Source organism: Perissodus microlepis, chromosome 23 (genome assembly GCF_051167445.1).
Source record: "Perissodus microlepis isolate ML-2025 ecotype Zambia chromosome 23, ASM5116744v1, whole genome shotgun sequence".
NCBI classification, from domain to species: Eukaryota; Metazoa; Chordata; class Actinopteri; order Cichliformes; family Cichlidae; genus Perissodus; species Perissodus microlepis.
In genome coordinates, this window is record NC_140482.1 from 34,246,585 (window position 1) to 34,272,469 (window position 25,885).

At 39.7% G+C, this 25,885-nt stretch overlaps 1 protein-coding gene across 2 annotated transcripts; it reads left to right on the top strand.

Annotated features, from left to right (window-relative positions):
* The first annotated feature begins 1,732 nt into the window (after positions 1 to 1,732).
* cc2d2a (coiled-coil and C2 domain containing 2A) lies at positions 1,733 to 22,595 on the top strand. Of its 2 annotated transcripts, XM_084921145.1 has the most exons (40): positions 1,733 to 1,929; positions 2,038 to 2,119; positions 2,361 to 2,414; positions 2,581 to 2,661; positions 2,754 to 2,904; positions 4,328 to 4,410; positions 4,492 to 4,593; positions 4,670 to 4,750; positions 4,842 to 5,024; positions 5,127 to 5,283; positions 5,371 to 5,507; positions 5,995 to 6,126; positions 7,803 to 8,012; positions 8,090 to 8,196; positions 8,297 to 8,437; positions 8,831 to 8,987; positions 9,194 to 9,465; positions 9,726 to 9,903; positions 10,019 to 10,172; positions 10,279 to 10,426; positions 11,819 to 11,957; positions 12,043 to 12,246; positions 12,360 to 12,452; positions 12,544 to 12,635; positions 15,602 to 15,769; positions 15,861 to 15,918; positions 16,036 to 16,145; positions 17,281 to 17,377; positions 18,481 to 18,579; positions 18,663 to 18,839; positions 19,640 to 19,654; positions 19,780 to 19,983; positions 20,068 to 20,157; positions 20,261 to 20,374; positions 20,903 to 21,037; positions 21,145 to 21,267; positions 21,344 to 21,402; positions 21,484 to 21,661; positions 21,844 to 22,030; positions 22,157 to 22,595. In XM_084921145.1, the coding sequence occupies exons 3-39, from the start codon at positions 2,409 to 2,411 to the stop codon at positions 22,027 to 22,029; spliced, it is 4,821 nt and encodes a 1,606-aa protein (XP_084777271.1). In that variant the 5' UTR covers positions 1,733 to 1,929; positions 2,038 to 2,119; positions 2,361 to 2,408; the 3' UTR covers position 22,030; positions 22,157 to 22,595. The 2 variants fall into 2 exon arrangements, with proteins under 2 accessions (XP_084777271.1, XP_084777272.1); XM_084921146.1 differs by lacking the exon at positions 19,640 to 19,654 and having other exon boundaries at positions 21,844 to 22,595.
* The last annotated feature ends 3,290 nt before the right edge of the window (positions 22,596 to 25,885 follow it).

Here is a 25,885-nt window from a genome sequence, read left to right on the forward strand (position 1 = left end):
TCTTAGAGCTTTAAGCCAATCGGTTGTGTCTGTGTGTGAAGTTTAGACAGCTTATGGGGAGGAGGAACTGTTATGCAAATTTCCTGCTGAATAATACTTTTGCTTGAATTATACTCCCTCTCCCTCTGTTTAAGAAAACTTTGTTCTGAATGGCTGTTCCTTGTAAACTGAGGAAGTCTAAACTTTTGGCTCACAGGAACTGCTTGTACACTGACCTTATTATTTGAAACTTTGACCATGTTTAATAGGAACATCTGGCTTTGTAACAGTATATATTTTGTCATGTGAAGATGTTTTCACAGGACTGAAAAGCATACTCTATGATTCAGCAGCTATTGGATCATTCTTTAGCAGCAACAACTTGAAGCAATTATTTTCTTCTTCTTTTTTATCAGTTTCTCATATTGGAGGAATTTTTCCCCACATTTCTTTACAATGTGACTTCATTTGATTGAGGTTTGTACATGCACAGCTCTCCTAAGGTCATGCAACAGCATTTCAGTGGGGTTGATGCCTGGACTTTGACGGGGCCACTGGGCTAGCTTTAGCTCTTGATGGTATAACATTTGACTCTATAATACAGAAGAATTCATGGTCCACTTGGTGACTTCGGTGATCAGACAAGCCAAAGAGGTATGAGGTGTATGTTGTGTTGATTTTTTTGCCAAACATAGTGCTGTGTATTTTGACCAAACATCTCCACTTTGGGCTCATCTGTCCAACTAAAATTGTACCAAAAGTCTTGCCATTTGTTCAGATGCAACATGCAAACGTAAACCATGCTGCCAACCTTTTTTAGAGAGTAGAGGTTTCTCCTGGCTTTCCCCTTCCACATAAAATCCATACTTGTTCTGTCATGGTCTTGAGTCTTCAACCCAGTTTTTGTGTTTGTTATGGTCTATGTTTATGTCTTTTGAGATCAGTGTTCCCTAATCTCTCAAACCAGCCGGATGGAATGGGGTTTTTTTTCCCATTTCTCTGAGAATTTCCAGGTCTGACCTTATTGTGAATTTGCTGGGATGTCCAGTCCCGAGTAGACCTGAGAAGCATTGTGTTAACACATACCTGAATGCTCCAGACCAGCAAACTGCTAAAACATCTGCTTTAATAGAGGTGCTCAAACTTGCTGATGATCAATTAATCAATAAATCAACAACTGCACTTAGTTTTTCATAGTAGAAATGCATAGACTCCTGTTCAGATGGCTGTAAGCTTTCTTTCTTTATTAGGAAGGGTAAGAAAATAAGCATCACAGGTCCACTTTAGCAGAAATTAAATTTACTGATATACAAATTCCCTAGTATTGTAATGACAATCATTATTGACCAGAAACCAAAAAAAATGTTAAAAACCCAACAACACAATAAATAATAGTAAGAAAATCCCAACACAAAAATAAAGCAATTGAAAAAATAGACAATAACAAACTTAGTACAGTTTTGTTTTTCACACTACATAAGATAGTGTTATATTGTGATATTATTTGTTCATACATTTGACATTTTTATGGCAAAAATGTTTTTAAAAAACACTTAATTTCATTTTCTTTTTCCTCTTTTTTAATTAGTTTGGCTGTACCCGGCATCCTAAATGTGCACGGTGCAAAACAAAAAAACGGATCTGTACCTTCTCGGACTCCGTACTACGCGGGTTCACGCGTCACTAAGCTGTTTGATTGACAGTCAACTAGACGAATGAAATCCAAAACTGCTTATAAGTTTAGGTTGCATCGGTCGTCTTCCAAGGTAGGTCGAGAAGTAGTTTATACCGTTACTAGGCAGCGATAACGGAATTTGTTTGCTTAATGTTAAATATCTAATAATTGCGGGAAAGGTGCTTATGGATATCTAACTGCAGTAAAGTAGTGGTTTTTATTTCAAACCGTTTACTATTGCTGAGAAAAAGCATCGCAAATCTGGCTTCCAAAAGGTAACGCTTCTCTCTTTGCTCTCAACCATAAATAATACGCCTGTGAGATGCTAAGCTAAGCTAATTTGTTTCTGTTTTAAAACAATTTCATTTCTGTTTCTGTTGCAGTGATATACGAGAAAAACTGCATAAGAAACGACGGGCTTTCCAAGAAACTCTAGTTAAGAAGAAAAATGAGGACGACGTCCAGGTAAAGTCATAGGCTTTGAAAACTTGGTTATATTTTTATTTATTTGTTTTTACTGTGAAGTGACAGCTACCTTGTCAAGTTCCGCCAGCATTAAATGAGCGAGCGTCATTCTTTCCTGACAAGACACAACATGACCCGGAGGAGCCAGGCTCATTTTGAACACACTCAACATCAGAAATGCACACAGGAGCACAGATAAGAGAGCTTGTAACGCTTTAGTAAATCTAACTGTACTCGATAGGCTCTGGTTCCTTCTATCAAACTGAGTGAAGAGGACCCACAAACTACAATGGAGGTTGGTGCCCTTAACTAGGTTTTAGCTGCTCATTCCTGCTGGCTGCTGAACACCAACTTCTTACCTTCTTCAGCCTTTCTTCCGGCTTTAGTGCGCTAAATACCAGCTTGGATGCAAGTTTTCATTTTTCTGCTATCCATATAAAGTGTATCTTTGTGTATGCCAGGCGCCTGAAGACGGTGAAGAAGATGAAAGAGAGGCTTTGAAACGCCATTTAAGAGCTGAGAGACAGAAGAGAAAGAAAAGGGTAAATCTTTTGGTATCCAACTCATTTCTGTGATTCCACTAATGGCACTGTTAAAAATTCTAACAGTTTTGATTGCTTCTGGCTTTTATTAGCTGCTTGAACAGTCTTCCCTCCAGAAGTCCCGTGATGCTGATGATGTCAAGGATGTCACTTCCATCCAGCATTACAGTGCAGATGAGGGACCGTCTGAGAAAGCGGACGATTCAGTGGTTTTATCGAAATCTCGCACTGGTTCTCAGAAAGGTCTGTGTTTATGTCTTAATCAAATGTACCTCTACTCCATCATACAAGTAATGAGTGATCTGGTAACAACACAAAACAGTACTCAACTGTTTGTTTTTTTCCCAGGCTATAAGACCATAATAATGATCATCTTTATATGTAGTAGATGTTTCATACAAATATAGAAAACTTGTATTTTTTTTATTTAATACAAAAATAAAACATACAAGTCATAAAATCATAAAATTAAAGTGTCATGTAGAGAACAGAAGAATTTAGGGGAAGTTACAAAAATTCTTAAAGGGATTAGAAGGCAAAATCACTGTAAAACATACTTTGAGTCATTGTAAAAAGCCTAAATTGGTGTGATGTGATACCTTGATTTAGGTTTGGTTAAAAACTTTGCAGCTTAGCTTTGCATAGTCTAGAAGCAATTAAAACGTGCTATTAGAGATCAGTTCAGTTCACTTTTATTTATATAGTATTGATTCACAGCAACAACCACTTCAAGGTACTTTATTTTGCAAGGTAAAGACACTACAATGTTTGAGAGAGCCCAAACATTTTTAACTGTGAGTGAGAACTCAGTGACGTTGGTAGAGAAGAACACCTTTTTAATAGGAAGAAACCTTTGGACGAAGCCACCATCTGTCACTTGGGAGGTGCAGTGAAAGAGGAGGGGGGGAAAAGGGAGAGTAGAGAGACCTCAAACAACTAACAGTACAAACTCTGAGTGAGAGAAAAGCTGATGATATGCAATCGTATCATACAAATGCTTAGTTAATAATAGAACTAAGTGAGGGCACGTATAAAGAGAATGAAAGCTAGTTGGCCCAGGTCACATACCTGTGGAGGTATGGCGATGTCTTGGAGAAAGAGCGGTTGTCTTTTTAGCCAGACTTTTTAACACAATTTTAGGGATAAATGAAGAAGAGGTGTACTGTTACCAGTTTTCAAGAACAAGGGTGATGTACAGAACTGTAGTAGGTACAAAGGGTATAGTTGATAAGCCTTACCATGGAACTATGGGAAAGAAATGTTGAAGCTAGGCTAAGAAGGAAGGTGATGATCAGTGAGCATCAGTATAGCTTCATACTCGGAAAAAGCACTACAGATTCTATGTTTGCTTTGATAATGTTGATGGATATGTTTAGAGAAGCTCAAAAGTTGCTGCTTGTGGATCTAGAGAAAGCATATGATAGGATGGTAGTGAATCTTTCTACAGTATACGGGTTGGAGACTGTGCCACATGGCCTAGGATTCTTAAAAAGCAAAACTCTCTTACCTGGGTAAAGAACTGAAAATTATGTATGATTTAAATCTGGAAATTCTTTGTCAGACACCAGGTAACCAAATCTAAGAAGCATTTAATATCAAAATTTGACAGAAGGTAGTTGATGAAGTGAGCCTTAAACAAAATGTTTCACAGTGCTTTGTGCTCTAGGTCTCACCTCAAGAACTCAGCACACTCACCATTTAGATGACTTTGTGAAACGACGCTTGGAAGAGAAACTAAAAGCAGCCAGGGTAAATGGAGTTTCTTTTTCTCACACACAGCACACGATCTGAGTGAAACTGTTACTCTATAATCTGTGGCTTGTATTTCAGTCTAAAGGTGAGAGCCTTCAGGATAAGGAGGCCTCTCTCGAGTTTCCCAGTCGTCTCCATAGCCTCAGAGACAGAGACACCGTAACAAGGTTTGACAGAGAGGTGAGCCTCTATCTCACCTTAACTGGGCTCATGTATTGCTTTCCAGTGGTGGAAGTTAATTCCTGGTGTTTCACAGGCTGATGCAGACAGAGCTGGAAGACGGGACTCCCCTCCACCCCTCAGCACCAGGGTCAGGTTCAGAGAAGCAGCAAGACAAGTAAGGCATGGATTGAGATTGAAATCCTGTATACAAAAAGCAGTTGTATAATGAAATTTAATGTATTTATTTTTATTCTTTGCAAATACAGGTAGGAAAAGGCCTGCCGACAGCTGAAGAAGCATTCAATTTCTTCACGTTAAACTTTGACCCCGATCCACCAGATGTGATTGAGACGAGCAGCAGGAGAAGACAAAAACAGAGGAAAACAACAGATGAAGACGAAGAGCATGAAGATGTTGATGAAGATATTCAAGAAGAAAATGAAACCCAGGTAACAGGCCAACCAATATTTTTTTATTTTTGTCAAAATTATTTCTTACCTTTTTCATTTGCATAAGATGGACTAACTGCCTCATCTTCATCCTTCTCTCAGAGTGAAGAAGCTCCTCTTGTACAAACCCAAGAAGATTTATTTGTCATTGACCAGTCACCCCAGGACTTCTTGGAAATAAAGAAAGCCGAGTATGTCGGGTACCAAAAACTTCTTCAGCTACAAAGCGAACTCCTGTTTACACCCAGCTTTCGAACAGGTATATAATATCATGTCTTAAATATTTTAATTCACATCTGCACCTGCCTCATATGGGAAAAAATCTTATAATGCTTAATTTTCATAGTTCCAACCTCCATCAAACTGCCTGAAAACATGAAACCTCGATACCTGGAGGATGAGGGTCTCTATGTAGGGGAAAGGCCTCCCGTATCCCTGACCAATGAGAATATTCTGGAGAATCGGATTTTGAAAATGGAGGAGGTAACATCAGCTAAAAAGCCAAAATTTCCTGAGTAATTTTTAAGGTATTTTCAATTTAAAAAATAGTTTTTTTTTAATGTCATTGAGTGAAAGAAGTTTTTGATCCCCACACAAAACATGACTTAGTAGAAACCCTGGTTAGCAAGCACAACAGTAAGATGTTTCTTATAGTTGGTCACCAGGTTTTCACGCATCTCAGGGAAGATATTGACCCACTGGTCTGACCTAAGTGCACTGCTCTTATATTAAAGTTTGTGTATAGCAGTGTAACAGTCTGTGTTGTTCATGTTTTTGGAATATAGTTTAAGGAGACACATCACTTTCTCTTGTATTTTGATTAGAGTGAAGACCTTCTGGGTTTTTGTTGACATTCTACCTCTCTCCATTAAAATAAAACTACCATAAGAGACTTTTCATTACTTTGTTTTATTATATTATTATCTGTGTATTTATATCTCTACTGTGTGTGTTATTTTTATTTGCTAAGGGGAAGAAGTGGTTTGGAGATGATGGCAGGATCATCGCTCTGCCTAACCCCATCAAGGAATCATCCACAAGACCCCCCCTTTTCCACATGGAGGAGGCCCTAGACCCCGCGCTACAGACTGTGTATAGGAAGGTCTGACACACACACATCAATCATTTTGTTCATTTTCATCATCCAAAGCACTGTTTGCATTCCTACACTGAGGGCGTTGTGATGCCCTCTCTTCTTTTCTAACCTCTTTGCCTTTTAGAAAAAAGCAAAAGGGCAGTTTGGCATTTGGTACAAAGAAACAGAGAGGAGGTATGCATTTGTTATTGGAGGACAGATCAGTGATGGAGGCCAACACATCTGTGATATGCTATCTTCTCAAAATTTACAGCAACATCAAAACTCCAAACTCCATTTGTAGACATTAAAAGTATTGCAAGCTGTGAAATTACATCTGAAGAAGAGCCAGCATTAAAATTAAACCCTAGCTTTTCAAGGCTTTACTTTTACCCATTACTTATGATTTTTAAACAAGAAAGAAGAGCATGGCTGTACCTTAACTGTCATTTTATTATTTATTAATCTATCAAATACTTTGATAATTTTTTGAATAATAAAACAACAGTTTTGAAGATCCCTTTAAATTCTTAAGTTAGCTGCTTTGTTTGACAAGCAGTGAAAACAGTTAAATAAGTAATAGTTTCAATAAAAACACTAAAAACCTTTATTGGACTATTTTTCAGGGTTGTCCTTGTTCCCAGCAAGAAACGGTCATCTTCAGACATGTTTGTCTTTTGTACTGCATTTCCTATCTAGTGATAGGGAATGGATAGGGTAGTGACAGTTGCCAGGGAATGGCAAACATGATTCGATGCATACATACTTCCTACTAGATAGCTGACCGGTTAAAGAGGTGCATCTGAAATTTGTGTTGTCACATACACTTCTGTCAAGTGAAGTCTAGTTCATGGCTGCATGTGTTACACAGAGAAGAGGAGACACTGGTGATAGCTTAACTTGAGTTGAAGCAGCCTCATTACAATAATATCATTTTAACTTATTAATTATTATTACTTTTATTAAATAATATTAAAAATTAACATTTTTAAAACAACAGTGAGAAGATGAATAATGGGGGGGAAAAATCACCAGTAAAAATGTTCCCAGCTGCCCTCACGTAACCGTGCTCACAGTTTCCATGGCTTACCTGCCCAACAAAGTGATGAAGCCTTGTGGAAAATAAAATGTGAAATAAATGGGTAAACTTGTGTAAGCAAATTCCTGGATAATTTGAAACGGATGGATGAGTGTTATATTTCCTGTAATTGATTAGACTACATCTGCATCTTTATTAGAAGCAGTTGATTCCAGCCTTATTAGCATTTTACTGGTATGTGTGGTGTGACTGTCCAGTTAAACAAATATGTAAACCCTGAAAAAATAAGTTACAGATACAAAGGGCTTTGAGTTTAAGCACAGTCTTTATCTCTAGGGAAAACAAGTAGTTATCTTCTCTTGTTCATATTTATTTATTAAATTCTGGAGATGGGCACAGCTGTCATATGTGTTCATCCAGAAAACACAGTGTTCAGGGTAGTTAAGTTGGGTGTTTATAGCACATTATTTTCATGCATGACTTTGCATTACAGCACTCCCCTGATGGTGCTTTCAATCTTGCCAGCTATTTCATGCTTCCTTTAAACTGGCACATACTTGGAAACTTGGAAACACACAGGCAAGGCACAAGTGCCAAGTATAATTCATAGTGGTTTTCATTTCCCAGGATAGTGCATGATGGATTGTGTTATTCTGTCTCCCAGGCGGTGAAGTCCAAGTATGCAAATCTTTACATTGCTGGTGCAGCAGATCCTGAGGGAGACTACCAGCTTGATGTTGATGTCTCTGGGCTGATCTTCTCCCATCACCCACTTTTCAGCCGCGAACACGTCCTGGGCGCCCGCCTAGCTCAGCTGTACGATCAGTACCTAACCAGGCAACGCAATAATCTCACAGGTCACCTCACTGACAAGGTAAAGTGAGCTATGAAAGGGACTCCAGAGTTTATATGCAGCGTTCAGTGTGTTTAGTGTCTTATTTTCTGCTTTAGTTGAATGGACTAAGGAATGCACTGCGGAATATGCTGGAGAGCCATAGTGGGCTTAACCCCACTCAGGCCTTGCAGCAGAGGATTTCTGAGTATAATCTGGAGGTTAGGTGAGTTCATCCCTTAGCCTCCTACGAAGTCCTTTGTAGCCTAAAAACATGCACTGTAACATTGACTCTTTGAGCAGTAGTGTTTTTCCAAATATTACAGGAACACTCGACATCTCCGAGACGGTGAGCAGGAGAAAGACAGGACTCTTCTGAAAAATATAGTTAAAGTGTGGAAGGAGATTAAAGCCCTGAGAGAGTTCCAGAAGTTTACCAATACACCCTACAAGCTCTACCTCAGAAGGTAACAGCTAAAAGTGACAGAAATTTCAGTGAGGCGGTAACAGTAAAATAATGTGTATATTCTTTATGGGGATGTTTTATGCAACTCCATAAAAATACTAAATGGGGTCTGTTTTGTTTGTCCTATTTTTTTTTAATTATATTTGTTTATTTATTGTTCCTATGGTCAATTGCTAATGTTAATAATGGCCAGAGTTTTCAAAGTCCCAATCCCTGTGAGCCAAAATCTGAGACTTCCAACACCCTAAATTCTCCCTGATTTAAAATCTGGTATTGTTTTATCACTCATCCCTAATCGATATAAGCTGGATAGAGTAAGATTTGCTCTGTAGAGAGTTCTCCAGATTCTTGTCCCAGTGTCATTAATCTGTTGTGCTGTCTATTGCCTCTTCAGGGAGAATGTGGATCGGGTGTCAGATGAGCAGGACTATGAAGATGAAATCTTGGCAGAGGTTGTAGAATTAGAGGCAGAGACTGAGGAAGAATACCAGAATAAATTAGCTGAGTACAAGAAACGGCTGGAAGAATGGAAACTCTGCAGAAAGAAACAGGTGCCTACATTTTTACCTGCATTCTTCATCTAAGTTTCTTTCCCCTGCATACTACACATTTCAATAAAAAAAATTTTAATAAGGATCATGCATGCATTAAAAAAAAATGAAAATGTGGTTTAAAGGCAGTCTACCTGACTTTGTATGTCGACTCATAATGTAAAGATATACCCACACACACACCTCCTCATGTTCACTGTTTTCAGAAAGCAAAAAAGAAAAAGCAAAAAAAGAAGAAGAAAGGTCAGGCACAGGATGACACTGAAGGAGAAGATGAAGAACAGGATGTGAGTGAATCAGAAGGACCTACTGACGAACCCCCCCAAAAGCCGGAGCCCCCAGAGAGACCAGACCTTGGCTCCATAGAGCAGTGGGTGAGGGAGAAAGCCCTCAGGATACGTAGAAAGCCAGGAGAGGCCATCCTGATTCCTGAGCTGTCTGCATCTGCAAACATCACTGCCAGTGAACTGTGCCCCAGGTAGACACAGCAGAAACACAAAGAGGGTCTAGGTTTCTTCAAAACAAGTATGAACCAATCAGCAAAGAGTAAATATTTGGGTGAGGGTTGTTTGTTTTTTTTATTAAAATGAAAAAACTTAATACCAGAATATTTGTCACAGGTGGGAATATCACACCTATTTGCAGGTGTTTCACTGCAAATTGCAGTTATGATGATGAACTGCACTTTCACTGTGGTTTTGTGAATGTTTTCATCACGTTTGTTTTCTTCGTGTTTAGGGCCGAAACAGCTCGAAGAGAAGATGTTGCCAGGCGCTCTCTTTTCACCAAGATCCTTTATAATGACAAAGAAGTTTCACGAACAGACAGTCGCTTCCTGAACACCGACTTCAGGTTGCACTTTGGACAAATATTCAATCTCAAGATAGTCAACTGTCCCCAAAGCATTAGTTTGCAGGTACAGTAAAGAGTGCTGAACATGCTGCCACTTTATGTATCCACGCATTTACTTGATAAATGACTGCTGTGATCTATTCTAACAATTAATTTTTGTGTTTACTGTGTGTGGGCAGGTGTTTGAGGAGATTGGATCATCATGCTCTCTCCTGGCTCAGGTGTTTCTTCCAGTGCCAGAACCCTCTGTCGTGACAGGCAGCGTCCCTCTTGAGGAATTTGAGTTTAGTAGCAACCAGAGAGTGATGTTTGACCACGAGGGAGTTGGAAGTGGTACATTTTTTTTTTTTCAGATATGAAATATTTGAATATTTCAAGAATACTTTTAATTATACTAACTTATCAACTTCTCTCTCTTACACTTTATACACCTTCTCAGATGTGCCCCTCTCCTTTGAAGCTGATGGCAGCAACAAGCAAAGTCTTTTGACTTCTGGGAAGGTCTCATGCTGTGTTTCTTGGGGTATCGGGGACGATGATGTACCCCTTGCACCTCCTATTTCTCAACAACCTGGTGGCGTTCACAGGTAGTATCTTTCTTGATTTTCCTAATAGAACTAGAAGCATTGAGATCACGTGGAATTTCAATAAAATTGATTAATGTTTGTGGCTGTAATGTGACAAAATGTAGAAAAGTTCAAGGGGGCCGAATACTTTTGCAAGCCACTGTGTATATATATTACATACATATATAGTGCTGTCAGCGTTAATCTTGTTAAAATAACGTTAACGCTCTAACTGCATTAACGTGGCAAATCTCCGTTGGCAAGTTAGTGCGGATCGCCCCGTGTGTGGGTTGCATGGCTTCAACGCGTTAGCACGGTTAGCTCGTTAACGTGTTAATGAGCTAACATTTGTCAAACATTCTGCAGTGTACAGCAGGAGAAGTTTTTAAAGGACTATTTTGTGTTTTCTTACTGAAAAAGCAAATTTACACCCCCCACCGAGACGGCATAACTTTTCAGCATGTTATAACTGAAGTGATCTGAGAGGTCACCTATTCTATGCTTTCAGGCTTTTAAAATAAAGGCTATTACAGGAGGCTGAGGAGTTTATTGTCCCTTCAGATGGTAAAAACTGGAGGGAAAGCCAGATGCAACAACCACGTACACTGAAAAGCAAATCAGAAAACTGAAGTGTATGACAGACTGTGCAATGGCCATCTCTATAAGACTATGGCGTGTCCTTGGGTTAGGATGAAGTGCTATCATGATACTGATTTTCTGCCTGTTGGTTGGAATTGGTTTATTACTGCAGACATGAAAAAGAGAGTTTTCACATGACTGGAGGTTGAGATTGGTGTCTAGGCATCAAGCTCATCACTCCTTGTAAATATGGGCGATCGTGGCTCAAGAGTTGGGAGTTCGCCTTGTAATCGGAAGGTTGCCGGTTCGAGCCCCGGCTCGGACAGTCTCGGTCGTTGTGTCCTTGGGCAAGACACTTCACCTACCGCCTACTGGTGATGGCCAGAAGGGCCGATGGCGCAATATGGCAGCCTCGCTTCTGTCAGTCAGCTGTGGCTACAACTGTAGCTTGCCTCCACCAGTGTGTGAATATGTGTGTGAATGACTGAGTGTGTAAAGCGCTTTGGGGTCCCTAGGGGGGACTAGTAAAAGCGCTATACAAATACAGGCCATTTATGTTGCATATAACATTGGGCCACAATGTGGAAATATGCCCTTGCAGGTAGATGCTGGCATGAAGGAGTTGAAATGGCAGGCAGCAATGCCAGATCGGGAGGATGTGTTTGGTATATGAAGTTGTCAGTGTCAGTCCAACAATGTGTTGGTTTTTAAATTGATCTCTAAATGTTTTACTTTATCTTCTGTGCAATATGAAATATTACAAAATTGCTCAAAGACTTGTTGTTGTTGTTGTTTTTATGTTATTGTCAATACTGATCTGTCTGTGTTTCTTAGTGGCATGGGCCATCTTGATGCTGTTAGCTACATTGGGGCATCTGGACTATATGACATGAAAAAAATTGGTGAGTGGGCCAGGCAGTCGCGTCTGGATCCAAACGATCCGAAAAATGCCTCCATCATGCAGCTGCTAAAAGTGAGTATCAGAAGACGGCTATTTTTAAGGACATGAACGCATCAAATGAAACATTTTCCCATGTAACTCTATGTGTTTTTTACAGGTGGCCAGTAGTGGAGAAGTAACAGCTCCAGAGTACTTCCGCCTCGAACATCTCCAGGAGGAGTTTAATTTTGTGACTGATGAAGAGTTAGAAAAGTCTGGAAGGTTTCGTCTGCTCAAGCTAAGGAACCAGGAAGTTGCAGAGTTTCGGAATTACAAATTCATTCCTGCTTTAGAGAGGGAGGTCACTGATACGGTTTTCCAGGTCAACTTTTCAAAAGTGTATTGCAGAATATTATCAATGTGGTATAATGAAGATGCACAAGCTCTATAAAAGGATAATAGTCTTTTTTTTAACTTTGGTTAAAATTATTTCAGGAATATGAAAAAAGATTGAAAGAGGGAGAGGTAATTGATACCAAAGAGCATTTGGATTCACACAGAGCTTTAGTGGCCAAATACCTTCAGAAGGTGAGCTTTTTAAAAAAGAAAAAAAATTCATACGCAAGTATTTAGCACACAAGAGACTTAAGTGTTGTGTAATCCTGGCATTTGTCCACAGATCCGAGAATCAGTCATCAACAGGTTTCTTCTTGCCAAGCATCACTACCTCCTGTCTGATTTGGTGATAGAAGAAGAGATACCAACCATTGGGTAAATATGCACTGCTAGCAAAAGCTGAATAGCCTGACTCAAAATATATGAGCTTTTTTGTTTGTGCTGTGTATGTTACGTTTTCAAGTATGGCTATTTCTTTCTTTATTCACCTGTGGTGCAGTGTACATTCACTCAGGTACTCTCCTTAAGTACAGATTTAAGGTATTTGTACTGTACTTGCATCTTGTCATTCAACTGTACTTTTAGTCTACTGCTAATAATCTAATGATGTTGTGCTCAACTGACACAGAAGTCACTTTCCTGTATTAAGTACTTTTATGTTTAGTATTTAACACTTCCAGTGCAATACTTGTACCAGAGTCATAAACAGTACAGTATTAGTACTTTCAAAAAAGGAACTGATAAAAAATACTTCCCTCACCACTAAAGCTAAGGCTAGGAAATTTCACGTTTGCTCAACAGTCATCAGAAAGAGTTGCAGGGCCAGCATAAAATTACACGCTGATGTAACTGTGCATTTTGGCAGCTGCTGGGTTGGCGTATTTGATCCTTAACTCAACACTGCATTTGCCTGTCTAATTTGTTCTCTCCTCTAGAAGTTAATACATTGTTGTGCTAGAGCTGGTTTCACAACATGTGGACATGATAACAGAACATTTGAAATCAATTTCAGTCCTTGACTATTTTTAAGCAGATTTATGTATTTAATAATGTACATCAGTGTCAGTCATGCTGTTGATGTACACTTTTTTTCATTTCTTGTTTTTTTTTTTTTCTATTTTTCTGCTTTTCTTCTTTTTTTTTCTTTTTCTTTTTTTTGTTTGTTTGTTTTACAGTGGTGCAGGTCCAGGGTATGTTCTTAGAGTTTCGCTTTGTTTTTTTTGTCTTTTGTGTGTCTCTGTTTCTCCTCTTAGTTTAAACCCTGAATACCAGTGCATGAATGAATATAACAGACTGTTTCCAGTGTTCAATCCTCCCAGGGTTTTATAAATAATGAAAAAGAATTTAGTCAGAATATGAAGCTAAAGATTTTAAAAGCTGTAAAATTTCATAGAGATTAACACCAATAAAATGGTAAAATATTAGAAGTTGCTAATATAAGAAGTCTTTTAGCATTCTCTTGCAGCAGTACATTATACTGATAGACATCTTTATATGCTCTACTCTATTGTTTTTCTTCCCCATCAGGCTGCAGTAGGGGTGGGTGCCCCTCCCTTAGCATGGTTCTGCCAGAGGTCTGTTCTTAGTAAAAAGGAGTTTTTCCTTCCTACCGTTGCCCAGTGCTTGCTCCTACGGGATCATCTGATTGTTGGCATTTTAAGCCAGTCCAGTTAATCTTTTCAGATTTATTTAAAGTCATTTCAAGGCATCTTACATTAGGGTAAAGACCCTACAATATAAAAATAAACCCCAACAATCAGATGACCTCCTATGAGCAAGCACTTAGTAACAGTGGGAAGGAAAAACTTCCTTTTACTAAAAACAGACCTCTGGGAGAACCATTGTAAGAGAGGGGCAACCTGTTGGGGGTGAGGGAAAAGAAAAGACAGCAGAGGGCGACTTGAGGTACTATGATTTACGACAATAGTAGCGTATAACCACACGAAGAATGAAAAAAGGTGCATTAAAAATAAATGCTTAGTGCGTCATGGGAAGTCCCTAGGAACCTAAGCCTATTGCAGCATAACTAAGAGAGGGTTCAGGCCTACCCGATCTAGCCATAACTATAAGCTTTATCAAAATAGAAAGAATCTTAAAAGTAGAGTGAGTGTCTGTTTCCCAAATCCAAACTGGGAGGCAGATCCAGAGAGGGGCCTGATAGCTGATGGCTGTGCCTCCCATTCCATATTTAAATACCCTAGGAACCACAAGCAAGCCTGCAGTCTGAGAGTGAAATGCAGTGAAATTATATAAATGTAAATCTACAACAGGGCATTATCCAACTGATTTGTATACGGTCGCTGGTTTAGCTTAGTGCGTTGAGCAGCCGGTGGCTGCATTACTTCCCCTCTCGCTCTCTCTCCCTCCACTTTCCTGTCATTTCTTCACTGTATCTATCAATAAAGCTGAAAAAGGCCCCCCAAAAAGGGACAAGGATATGTTGACAAACAAAGTGGAGGAGTCAGAGATTAAATCACAGTCCTTCCAACTGGTACTGTACCTGTGCTACATCCTGAATCATAGCCATTCTGTAAGATACTAGATTATATGCTGCCACATTTATACCAGGGCTGTCACAATATCCAAATCCAAATTTGACTTCACATTTACCAAAGAATAAATTGTGATATTTATTACAATATCCGTAGAATTTGGGGTGGAAAAAAAGTATTTAAAAAAAAATTATTAAAAAATTATTATTATCATTGTTGATGTTGTTGTATCTTGTCTTTTTGTCAGATCAGTTAAACAACTGTTAACAACTATAATTATACAAAAGCTTGCAAAGGGAAGAATTTCTGATATTAACAATATTATTCTGTGCGTTATTAATACAATAACTGTTTATTTTTAAATATCACAATTATTGTTCAATACACACTTATTGTGATATGCCTATTTTAGACTTTAGATACAGGATAAGCAGCACAGTATGTTTCCAGCGGTTCTTGTTAATGCCATTAAAGGTTACTTTAAATTTTCAATTCAATTCATTTATATAGCACCAAATCAGAACAACAGCTGCATCAAGGTGCTTTATATTGCAAGGTAAAGGCCCTACAATAATACAGAGAAAAGCCTAGCAATCATATATACCCCTATGAGAAAATGCTTTGGTGACAGTGGGAAAGAAAAACTTTGATATATGATATTGACATATAAAACTACAAATACCTGGAGGGACTGAGTACTGTTGGTGGTAACCCCCGACCCAGAATTAGAGCAAAAATGCTTTGTCATATTGCCACAAATTCTTATCTACATTACAGTAAGATTTAATTTTAAATGAATAGTCCTGCAGGCTGTTGACAAAGTGATTACATGTTTGTTGCATTTATCAGGATTTTAGGAATAAACCTTTTCAAGCTGGCCGAACCAAAACGACCACTGAAACCTCAGAGGAAAGAAAGAAAGAAGGTGACGGCCCAGAATCTGTCTGACGGAGACATCAAATTGCTTGTTAACATCATCCGGGCTTATGATATCCCAGTCCGCAGGCTTCAGAGCAAGTGAGTTCAGCCATTCAAATTTAGAAACAAGCATATATGTTTAGAAATCTTACTGGACACTGAACTGTGTTTTAATGGGTTTCTATTGTAGTAAACCAGGACAGTCATCTCATAGTGCCCTTCAGGGCAGCATTGGGCTTCTCGACCAGGTACAGCACAAAGTCTAATCTTATTTTGCTTTATACAAGCAGCCGAGCATAATCTGATAACAATACAGTCTCTATAATCAGTGTCAAGTATGTGGAGTATTTGTGTGTCTAATTTAGATACAGGTGAGGCCATTTGTGGAGGTTTCCTTCCAACGCACAGTACTTCAAACAGCCACAGCCGATGGACCAAACCCATGCTGGAACGAGGAGCTGCAGCTGCCTTTTAGGTGAGTTGGGTTTTTTTTGTTTGTTTGTTTTTTGGGGGGGGGGCTTTGTGTTGAATGATCTCTCTGGTTGGACTGTCAGATTTGTAGATTTCCACTATTTAGTGTCCCAATATAAAGAGGAATTCAGAATATAAATACCTTAGCATTTTTGATGCATATTAAACTGTAAATAGGAATTTCAAAATGTTGGACAATCTTGTTGATAAACTATAACAAAGTAATAATTTTCTTGTACAGGAATAGGAAAATAAATAACGTTCTTACGTGTTTTGAAGGAAAAACTTTCTATAAGCCACTTTTCTCTCCATCCTACATCTTTATATCCTCAGGTTTATTACTACCAGCTTTTATAGTACGATGTGGGTGGTCTCACGGAAGTGCTGTGTTGCTGTTTACTTATGTGGCTCTCACTGGGAAACTGCCATTTTACTTCACTTCTCTGCTAGTGCTCTGGGACTCAAACTGAGTCCATTAAGTCCCAGTTGTTGCAAATCCCTCAAGTCTATACTGAGTTTAGAAGACATTTAGTTTCTATGCTCTGGCCAACTATAACTCTTTACAATACACCCTAAAGTGTCAGTTTACATTTATATTTACAAGGCATTTAGCCTCAGCACCTGTTTTACTTGATGCTGTATGTCGTATAACTGATCGTAAGTGTATGTTGTGTTTTATTGGATTCCTTTTTACTCTGCTTCTTTTATTATTAATTATCTCTTTTATTGTTTTTTATTTTATTTTATTTAAATGCCCATTATAATTTTAAATGGGAGGCTAGCCATGTGTGACTTTTAATTAACAGTTTAAAGATTTTCTTTTTGTTTTCTGTTATTCATCCACAAAAACTCAGGCATGCACAAAAATAGCTGTTGTTTAGGATCTCCTCATGCCTTTGTACCCGTCCTGCACAGGCTCCTTTAATCAGGATGAAACTGAACTGGCTAATGCAGTGTATCACAAAGTGAAAGCTTGGTGTTTTTGACCAGATACCATTATAAGAGAGACTTTTTGAGCACTTTTCATCAGATTTGACTGGTGATTCTAAACATGCATTTTCCCATCATTGTTTTTCAAAATAACTGCCCAGCACAATGGTTGCTGAGTGGTGTTACTTACCTAATGTTCCTCTCTACAGCGCTCCAAATGGTGACTACAGCACTGCTAGCCTGCAGTCAGTCAAAGATGAGGTTTTCATCAACATATTTGATGAAGTGGTACATGAGACTGTGATGGTGAGTAAACACTGTTCACTTTGTCTCACTTCTCACATCCCTCCATTGTTTTCCTGTCAGGTTTAGATTTCAGTTTAAGATCCTGGTTTAATATCCGTGAATCAAATGGTAAAAATCGAGTTTATTTATATAGCACATTTCAAACTATGCTTTACAAACTAAAATGCAACTAAAATAAATAAAATGCACGACAGTGATGCAATAAAATATAAAAGAGAAGGGATAAGACTAAAACAACAACAAGGCTGTAAAAACAAAAAATGTTGGGGTCATAAAAATGTGTCTTCAGTAAAGATTTAAAATGTTCCAGCGTTTGTGCAGATCTAATATTTAGAGGCAGACTATTCTAGAGTATGAGACCTGCCACAGAAAAGGCTCTCTCGCCATGACTATAAATAGAAGACTGGTACAGACAAGTACAGAGAAATGCAGTACTCCAGTCTGCATGTAATGAACAGATGAATAACACGTTCAAAGAGATTAGCTGGAACATATGGCTTTACTTTGGCTAGCTGTCTCAGATGGAAAAAGCTAGATTGGACTACTGCACTCACCTGCCTACACGGTTTAAAAGAACCATCAAGTTACACATCAAGGGTTTTAATATCTGTCTTACAATAAGATAAGGGGCCCCGAGCACTGTCAATGACAAAAATGACAATCTCTGTTTTGTTTTCATTTAATAAAAAAAAAAGAAACTAAGGACATCCACTGTTTAACGTCTTGAAGGCAGCGTAATAACAGCTAGCAGTGAGCCAGTCCCTGATTTTAAAGTCAGATAAGTGAAATAAAAGGTTATACTGTGAAAAATGGCTTATGTTTAATTTCTGTTAAATGTGAATTTCTATCTATGTAGACAGCAACACATATGTCATTTTAGTGATATAATACAATTAATTTCTGTATTATCAGATATTAATGTAATTGCCAACTTGACTTTGGCCTTTATTGATATCTCCTAAAGACCTTTGTGACTATTTTTGTGGGTTTTTATGCTCTTCAAGAGTGAATATAAAAAGAAATTTGACAAAATTCTGCATCCTCACCCTCATTGTGTCATACGAGTACTTGCTGCTTGAATTATTTGTATTTTTGCTCCTCAGAATGACAAAAACAGAGGGAAATCAATTCAAACCCACATAGAGAAGCGCTGGTTGGGCTCAGTCAAGATTCCTTTCAGCACAATTTACTCTCAGTCCAAGGTGCGTCTACGATTTAAGCAGACATGATGTACACACACTAAATGGCTGTGACTGACTGGACTTCTCACTGACATTTCTCTTAGATTGATGGGACATTTAAAGTCAACACGCCAGCTGTGCTGCTGGGTTACAGCAAGGAGAAGAGCCACTTCACTAATAGTGGTTTTGATATCTTGAGAAGTCTGAGTGAGGGAACATTTATCACGCTGTTCATCACTGTCGATCCACAGCTGGTACCTGGAGAGTCTGTTAGGGAGAAGGTAAGTTTAAACGGCGACCTCAAGAAACCTCTTGTCATTCAGCATCATGCTTTGGTAATCTGACTTTGCAATGAGTCTATCTTTAGAGAAGCTTTTCTCTCTATGTAAAGGAGACCTATTATGCTCATTTCTAGCTCCATGTTTTGATTTGATTATTAGTAATTTTACCTACTCACTTTTTCAGCCATTTTCCCTCTGATTGGTGGGGCTTCTGTGCTCAAATACTGAGCTATGTCCATGAGATAACCATGTTCGGAATATCTCTTCCCTTTGATATACAGAGCCCAAAGAAGGAAAAAGAAAAAACTAAAACCAAAGGAAGAGTTTTGGGTTTAAGGAATGCCTTTAATAAAGGCTGACCTCTTAAGATTTATTCTTTGCTCAGAATAGGTCATAGCGTTGTCAGGTGATACATAAGTGATACATAAAGTAATAATGAATTATTTATTATTTGTCAAACAAATAATAAATCATTTGACAAACAAAAACGCTTAAGTAAGGAAGCCCCATTTTTAAAAAATGACTTAGTCTCACAATCCCGGTGATGTTCGTTGGCGCCAAGTGAAATTTTCTCTGTGTAGGAAAAGCCCTGCTCATTGTTTGAAACTTAAGCAATTTTTAATGTAATGTAAGAAAATGAGCAAAGCAAAGTATGTCTGCTTAAGTGTTTAAATAGATCCTATACATTTTAGACACTTACATGCATGTTTCTTATTTTTGAAACAATTTGTTATGAATTAATTTCCTCTTATTTCTGTCATCCTCTTGTATCGCTTATTTGCTTTTGCTGCATGTTCTAGATAAAGGAAATGAAGGTAACTGCTCCATTAGAGCATTTATCCTCCTTTAATCACCCATTCATGACACAACATTTGAAGTTACTTCTTTTTAGCTATCGCTCTGTGCCCTTATTCATTGTTCATTTGACCTTCTCTTGCAGTTTGACACCCAAGAGGATGAGCGCTTATTGCAAGCTTCAGAGAGATTTGAGAGGGATGCAGCTCAGAGATACCCAGACCGACCCTGCATTACCACAGTCATAGACCTCAGTGGGAAGACGGTCTTCATCACACGTTACATTCGACCACTCAGTCCCCCAAAGGAGCTACTGGATGAATTCCCCAATAACCCATTGGAAGCCACGGTCAGTGTGATATTACTTAATGTAGAAAACGTCTTCGGTAATTAGATATAATTTGCTGATGCACTGATATTTATCCCTGCACAGCCCCTCGTTGCTCGATTTGTGTCACTCATCCCTTCCATGCCTGACCAAGTTTCATTTTCTGCAACCTGCGATCTTTGGAGCACCTGTGACGTAAGTGAACTTTCTTCAAGATGCCAGCATTCTATACAGAAGGGCAGTGCTCATATTGTAGTACCTTTTGGTAGCTCCTTTTTTTGTTGTTGTTTGTTTTTAGCAATTCCTAACCCTTCTAGCGGGTGATGAGGAGGAACACGCTGTACTGTTGTGCAACTACTTCCTGTCTATGGGCAAGAAAGCCTGGCTTATAATTGGCACAGCCATACCGGAGGTGGGTGACATTTATTTCTTAAACCTGAAGACATTTCATGTAGCTTGTTGTCACAGTAACATTTTTAAGTAGAGCACAGCTTTAAAAACTTGCACATAGACTGTAAATAAATGTTGAAGTAATTACCATTAGCAAGCTGTATTCATAGACTGCTATTCTTTAAAAACATACCAAACAGGGGTAAGAGGTCCTTGCTTCAGTGTTAGTTTTGGTCAGTGCCATGTTAGTTTTTATTGGCTAAAGACAAGCAGACAGCTAGCGGCTACACCCACTTTGACCCACAGTCTCTAAGCAATATAGTTTAAATATGTTTTATTTAAAAAATTCATAGAGACCAAAACAGTTTTTGTTGGCTGTGAATATGCTTATCTTTGCTGTAAAGTTCCATAGTTTAATAATGGAGTCTATGGGGACTGACTTTTGCAACCAGTCTTCAGCCACCACTGCAAGAACAGCTATTTTTGCTGCTTCGTTTTTCAGACTTGTTCTTGCAGCAGCACTAAGAGTTCTAAAATCTTCCCTCCTCAGGGACCCACAGCTTATGTCCTGACCCTTGAGCAGAACCTCTACCTTATCTGGAATCCCAGCAGCGGTCAGTTCTACGGGCAGTACGACACCTTCTGCCCACTTCAGGCAGTTGGCTGCTTGGTCAATGCTGACAATGTGAGTAAAGATTTATACATTTATTTACTCTTCATCATTTTTACAATTTTGCATAGTTTTATATTCATGTCTGCTTTTTGTTGTGTTTTTTATTTTTTTATTTTAAGGTTTGGTTCAACATTCAACAATATACATCACCAATGAGGGTCAGTTTTGACATCACAAAAGCTAATTTGTGGAAACCGTTTTTCTCCCGAACTTTCTCCCACCCTGGACTGTCTAGCGTACAAGTAAGTGTTCAGTATTTCTGTATAAACCTATTTTTACTTCTTTGTTTGTTTCTCAAATATTTGTCATTGTCTTTAGCCAGAGGAGCTGGTGTATCGTCGCACAGACAGGGCAGCCGCAGCAGAGCTTCAGGACAGGCAAGTAAAACAGCAGAAACTGCCGCTTCTCAAAACAACCACGGGCTAAACGCAGGACATGCACCATGTCGCTCTGAATAGAATCGAGAGGATCCTGAAGGAGAAGATAATGGAGTGGCGACCTCGTCAGCCAACCCGCTGGAACCGCTACTGCACCACCACCCTGAAACAGTTCCTGCCCAAGCTGGAGCTGATCCGAGGACAAGATGTGGCTGAGGGACACCGCCATGAGCTGCAGAGCCTCCTGGGAGACTACAGAGTAAGTCTGAAAAAGGGTGTGCCTCCGCAAGAAGCTACTCTGAGTCACTGTGTTGTGTCATGGATCTTAAGTCTGTGCTGAAGAAGTTGGCCGAAAGCGCTTGAGCTCACTTTGAAAAATTCATACCACTAACAGTTTTTTTTTTGGTTTTCTCTTTTTTTTTTCTCTCTTTTCCTTTGAAGATTTCAGGATTCCCCCTCAATCTGGTGTTCTCTGAGACCCGGCCCATTATAGAGGCAGTGTACAGCACTGGCATTCACAGTGTTCAGGCATCAAATGTGGAGTTTGCCTTGGCTGTGTATGTGCACCCCTACCCAAATAACGTCATGTCAGTGTGGATTTACTTGGCCTCACTCGTCCTCACATGATGTAAGACTCATCTGACTGTTTATCAAGCTTCAGCTTTATTAAAGCTGATGTTTAATGCAAATTACTGTAGATCAAGTTATCTTCATGAACTTTGCAATATTTTTTTGTACTTTTTTTTGTATTCAGCTTTCCATATGTACTGGCCCATCTCACGATGTCTCCTTCATAATTTGAGTCAGCGTGAATCGGCTGCCGATACCAGCTCATTCTACCAGCTGTGACAAGAGCACTAGCAAAAAAGCACAACTATAGAAAAATTAGTCAGGAGGGATAAGGAGAGAGGAATGGTCTGTGGAAAGCACTTGCAAAATGGTTCCCTGTTGCCTCTCCAGTGCTTCCGATGTTACTTTTGTTACACCAAAGCAGCAGAAATGGCCTCACAGTGGTTTCTGCTTCTGAACTAGACAGACTGATACCCATAATTTTTAATCACATTTTTAAGTTAGGTTTTATTTATGAAAGCAAAAAAGACATTTGTGTTCATGAAATGGTCAGAAATAAACTGTAAAATGTATAAACATTTTCAAATCAGCTAAATTGTATTTGAATTAAATGCATAAACTTCTGTCACCACAGCTTGTTTGCTTTAAATATATCCAGACACTGAGTCACGCCTCAAAGGTCTATATGTATATGTATCTATATATGGTAGAGCGAATTTAATGGTGGAGCTCACTTATTCACTTCACAATTTCAAGTCTAAACCTTCCAAACAATGAGTAAGTAATAAATGTTAAAAATTTCCATCTGGCTAGTGATTAGAAACCTGTAAACCAAAACCAAACAAAAAATGCTTGGTTTACATTTTTCGTGTGCTGTTTTCAGTCATAAGTTGGCTCCTTAAATTGGCACTAAGACTTTGAGAACCCCCCTTTAGATGGGTGTTACTTTCCACAGCAGGGCCCAGATGTTGCTCTGTGCAGACATCTGCAGATAGGCTCCAAGTGAAGCTAAGTAAACATATAGTTGGAACAACTATTCGTTCAAGGAGTCCAATCTCAGTGTTTGAGGGAGAGGTCGCTGCATGTGAGCAAAATTTCTCAGAACTGTTTTTTTTTAATTGATTTTAATCTATGAAACATTCCTGACCTGAAGGGAAGTGGGACTCTTCCAGAATGATCTCCCATCAATACGATGAGGGGTTACTGAATGGGTTGAGTGTGAGAATGATGTGAATCAGTCTTCAGAGTACTCAGATCTCAACTCAAGTGAACACATATGAAAGACTGTACCAAAAACTTGGAGAGCACTCTTTAAAACAATCACCAAAACACCAGCTGAAGGAATTGTGTTCATCCATCAGACTTCCAGAGACTTGAAGAATCAATGCAGAGATACAGGGTGCAACATAACCAATGGTCCTGTGGCTTGGTGAGAAATGTGTGTTAGTCAAGGTGACTGGCCAGCTGCTAAGGCAAATTGGCTGAAACAAACCCTCACTAATAAGGGAGGGTTTGTTTGTTTTTTCCTTACAGTCAGCATTTTTATATTAAATTACCAACAAAAGTCCTTCATCAAACTGCCAGTTTATAGTTTAAATGTGAAGAAAAGTGACAGCATAATTAAATTAAGAAACTAAAAAAAAAAGATGCTCATATGCAGACTCCTTTGTTGGGTATGCCTTGACATTTTTTAAATGTGGCAGATTTCTTATAAACATCCCTTGAGGCTGTCGGCAGCCTTTGTAGCAGCAAAACCTGCTGCAGACTACATAACTTTCTGCACCGACTCCATTGTTCCAGCTCAGACTGTTCATTGTTACCCAAATAACAAGCCGTGGGTGACTAAGGACATCAAAGCCCTCCTCAACGACAAGAAGAGGGCTTTCAGAGGGGGCAATAAAGAGGAGGTGAGGAAGGTCCAGGTGTTACTAAAGGACAAGATCAGAGAGGCTAAGGACAATTACAGGAGGAAGCTGGAGTGGAAACTCCAGTAGAACAGCATGAGAGAGGTGTGGAGGGGCATGAAGACCATCACTGGATTCAGGCCAACCAACAGCAGGGGAGCTGAGGGAGGTGAGAATAGAGCTAATGAGTTGAATCTGTTTTTCAATAGATTCGACACCACAGTGTCTGCTCCCACCCCCACAACCTCACCTGTAGTCAGCCTGGAATCCAGAGCCACACCACTGTGCCAGCCTCTCTCTTCACATGGCGCTGTTGCCTCCTGTGAGATTCCTGACACCCCCCCCCCCCCCCCCCCCACCCATCACCTTCACTCAATACCAGGTTGAGATGCAAATGAGGAGACTTCACTCAGGCAAGTCTGCTGGACCAGACGGAGTGAGTCCCCTCGTCCTCAAGACCTGTGCCCCCCCAGCTGTGTGGAGTCTTTCATAAACTGTTTATGCTGAGTCTGAGTCTGCAGAGGGTCCCAGTGATGTGGAAGACATCATGCCTCGTCCCTGTACCAAAGACGCCACGTCCCAGTGGCCCTGACCTCCCACATCATGAAGACCCTGGAAAGGCTCATCCTGGATCAGCTGCGACCCATAGTAAGACCACACCTGGATCCCCTTCAGTTCGCTTATCAGCCTCGTCTTGGAACTGAGGACGCCATCATCTACCTGCTCAATCGTGTCTACACCCATCTGGACCAGCCGGCGAGCACTGTGAGGGTCATGTTTTTTGACTTTTCTAGTGCTTTCAATACCATCAGGCCGACCCTCCTGGGTGATAAGTTAGCAGCGATGCAGGTGGATGCTTCTCTGGTGTCCTGGATTGTTGATTACCTGACAGGAAGACCACAATATGTACGTCTCCCACAGTGTGTGTCTGACAAGGTGATCAGCAACACAGGGGCACCACAGGGGACTGTCCTCTCCCCCTTCCTCTTCACCCTCTACACCACAGACTTCAGCCACTGCACAGAGACCTGCCATCTTCAGAAGTTTTCTGATGACTCTGCGGTGGTTGGATGCATCAGCAGGGATGATGAGACAGAGTACCGGGCTGTGGTCGACTCCTTTGTCACGTGGTGTGAGCAGAATCATCTGCAACTCAACGTGGCAAAGACCAAGGAACTGATCGTGGACTTCAGGAAGACCAGGAAACACTTGACCCCTGTTTCAATCCAGGGGGTCAGTGTTGACATTGTGGAGAACTATAAATACCTTGGAGTACACATTGACAATAAACTGGACTGGGCTAAAAACACCACAGCACTTTACAGGAAGGGCCAGAGTCATCTCTATTTTTTGAGGCGACTGAGGTCCTTCAACATCTGCCAGAAAATGCTCAGGATTTTCTATGAGTCTGTTGTGGCCAGTGCGATCCTCTATGCTGTTGCATGCTGGGGGAGCAGGCTGAGGGTCGCAGATGCCAACAGACTTAATAAACTAATCCGTAAGGCCAGTAATGTTGTGGGGATGGAGCTGGACTCCCTCAAGGTGGTGTCGGAGAGGCGGATGCTGTCCAAGATAAAGACAATGTTGGATAACACCTCCCACCCACTCCATGACATGCTGGTCAGTCACAGGAGCTCGTTCAGTGAGAGACTGAGATTACCGAAAAGCACCACTGAACGACACAGGAAATCTTTCCTGCCTGTGGCCATCTCCCTGTACAACGCATCCACTTAACACACTGGTTACTGCTACAACTACACGTTTCTTTTCCAGCTATTTATTTATGAGTGACTTATGTATGTATATATATATATATATGTATATATTGTACTATTCTTAGTTAGCGTATTGTCTGTCTTGTCTTAATGTTGGTTTATAATGGAGCACTGTAACAAAAAATAATTTCCCCCAGGGATTAATAAAGTATTCTGATTCTGATAAAAGAACATTTTTAAGATACTATATTTCTACTATGGAGTCATAATTTGTTGAAAGTTGCCAAGATGCAT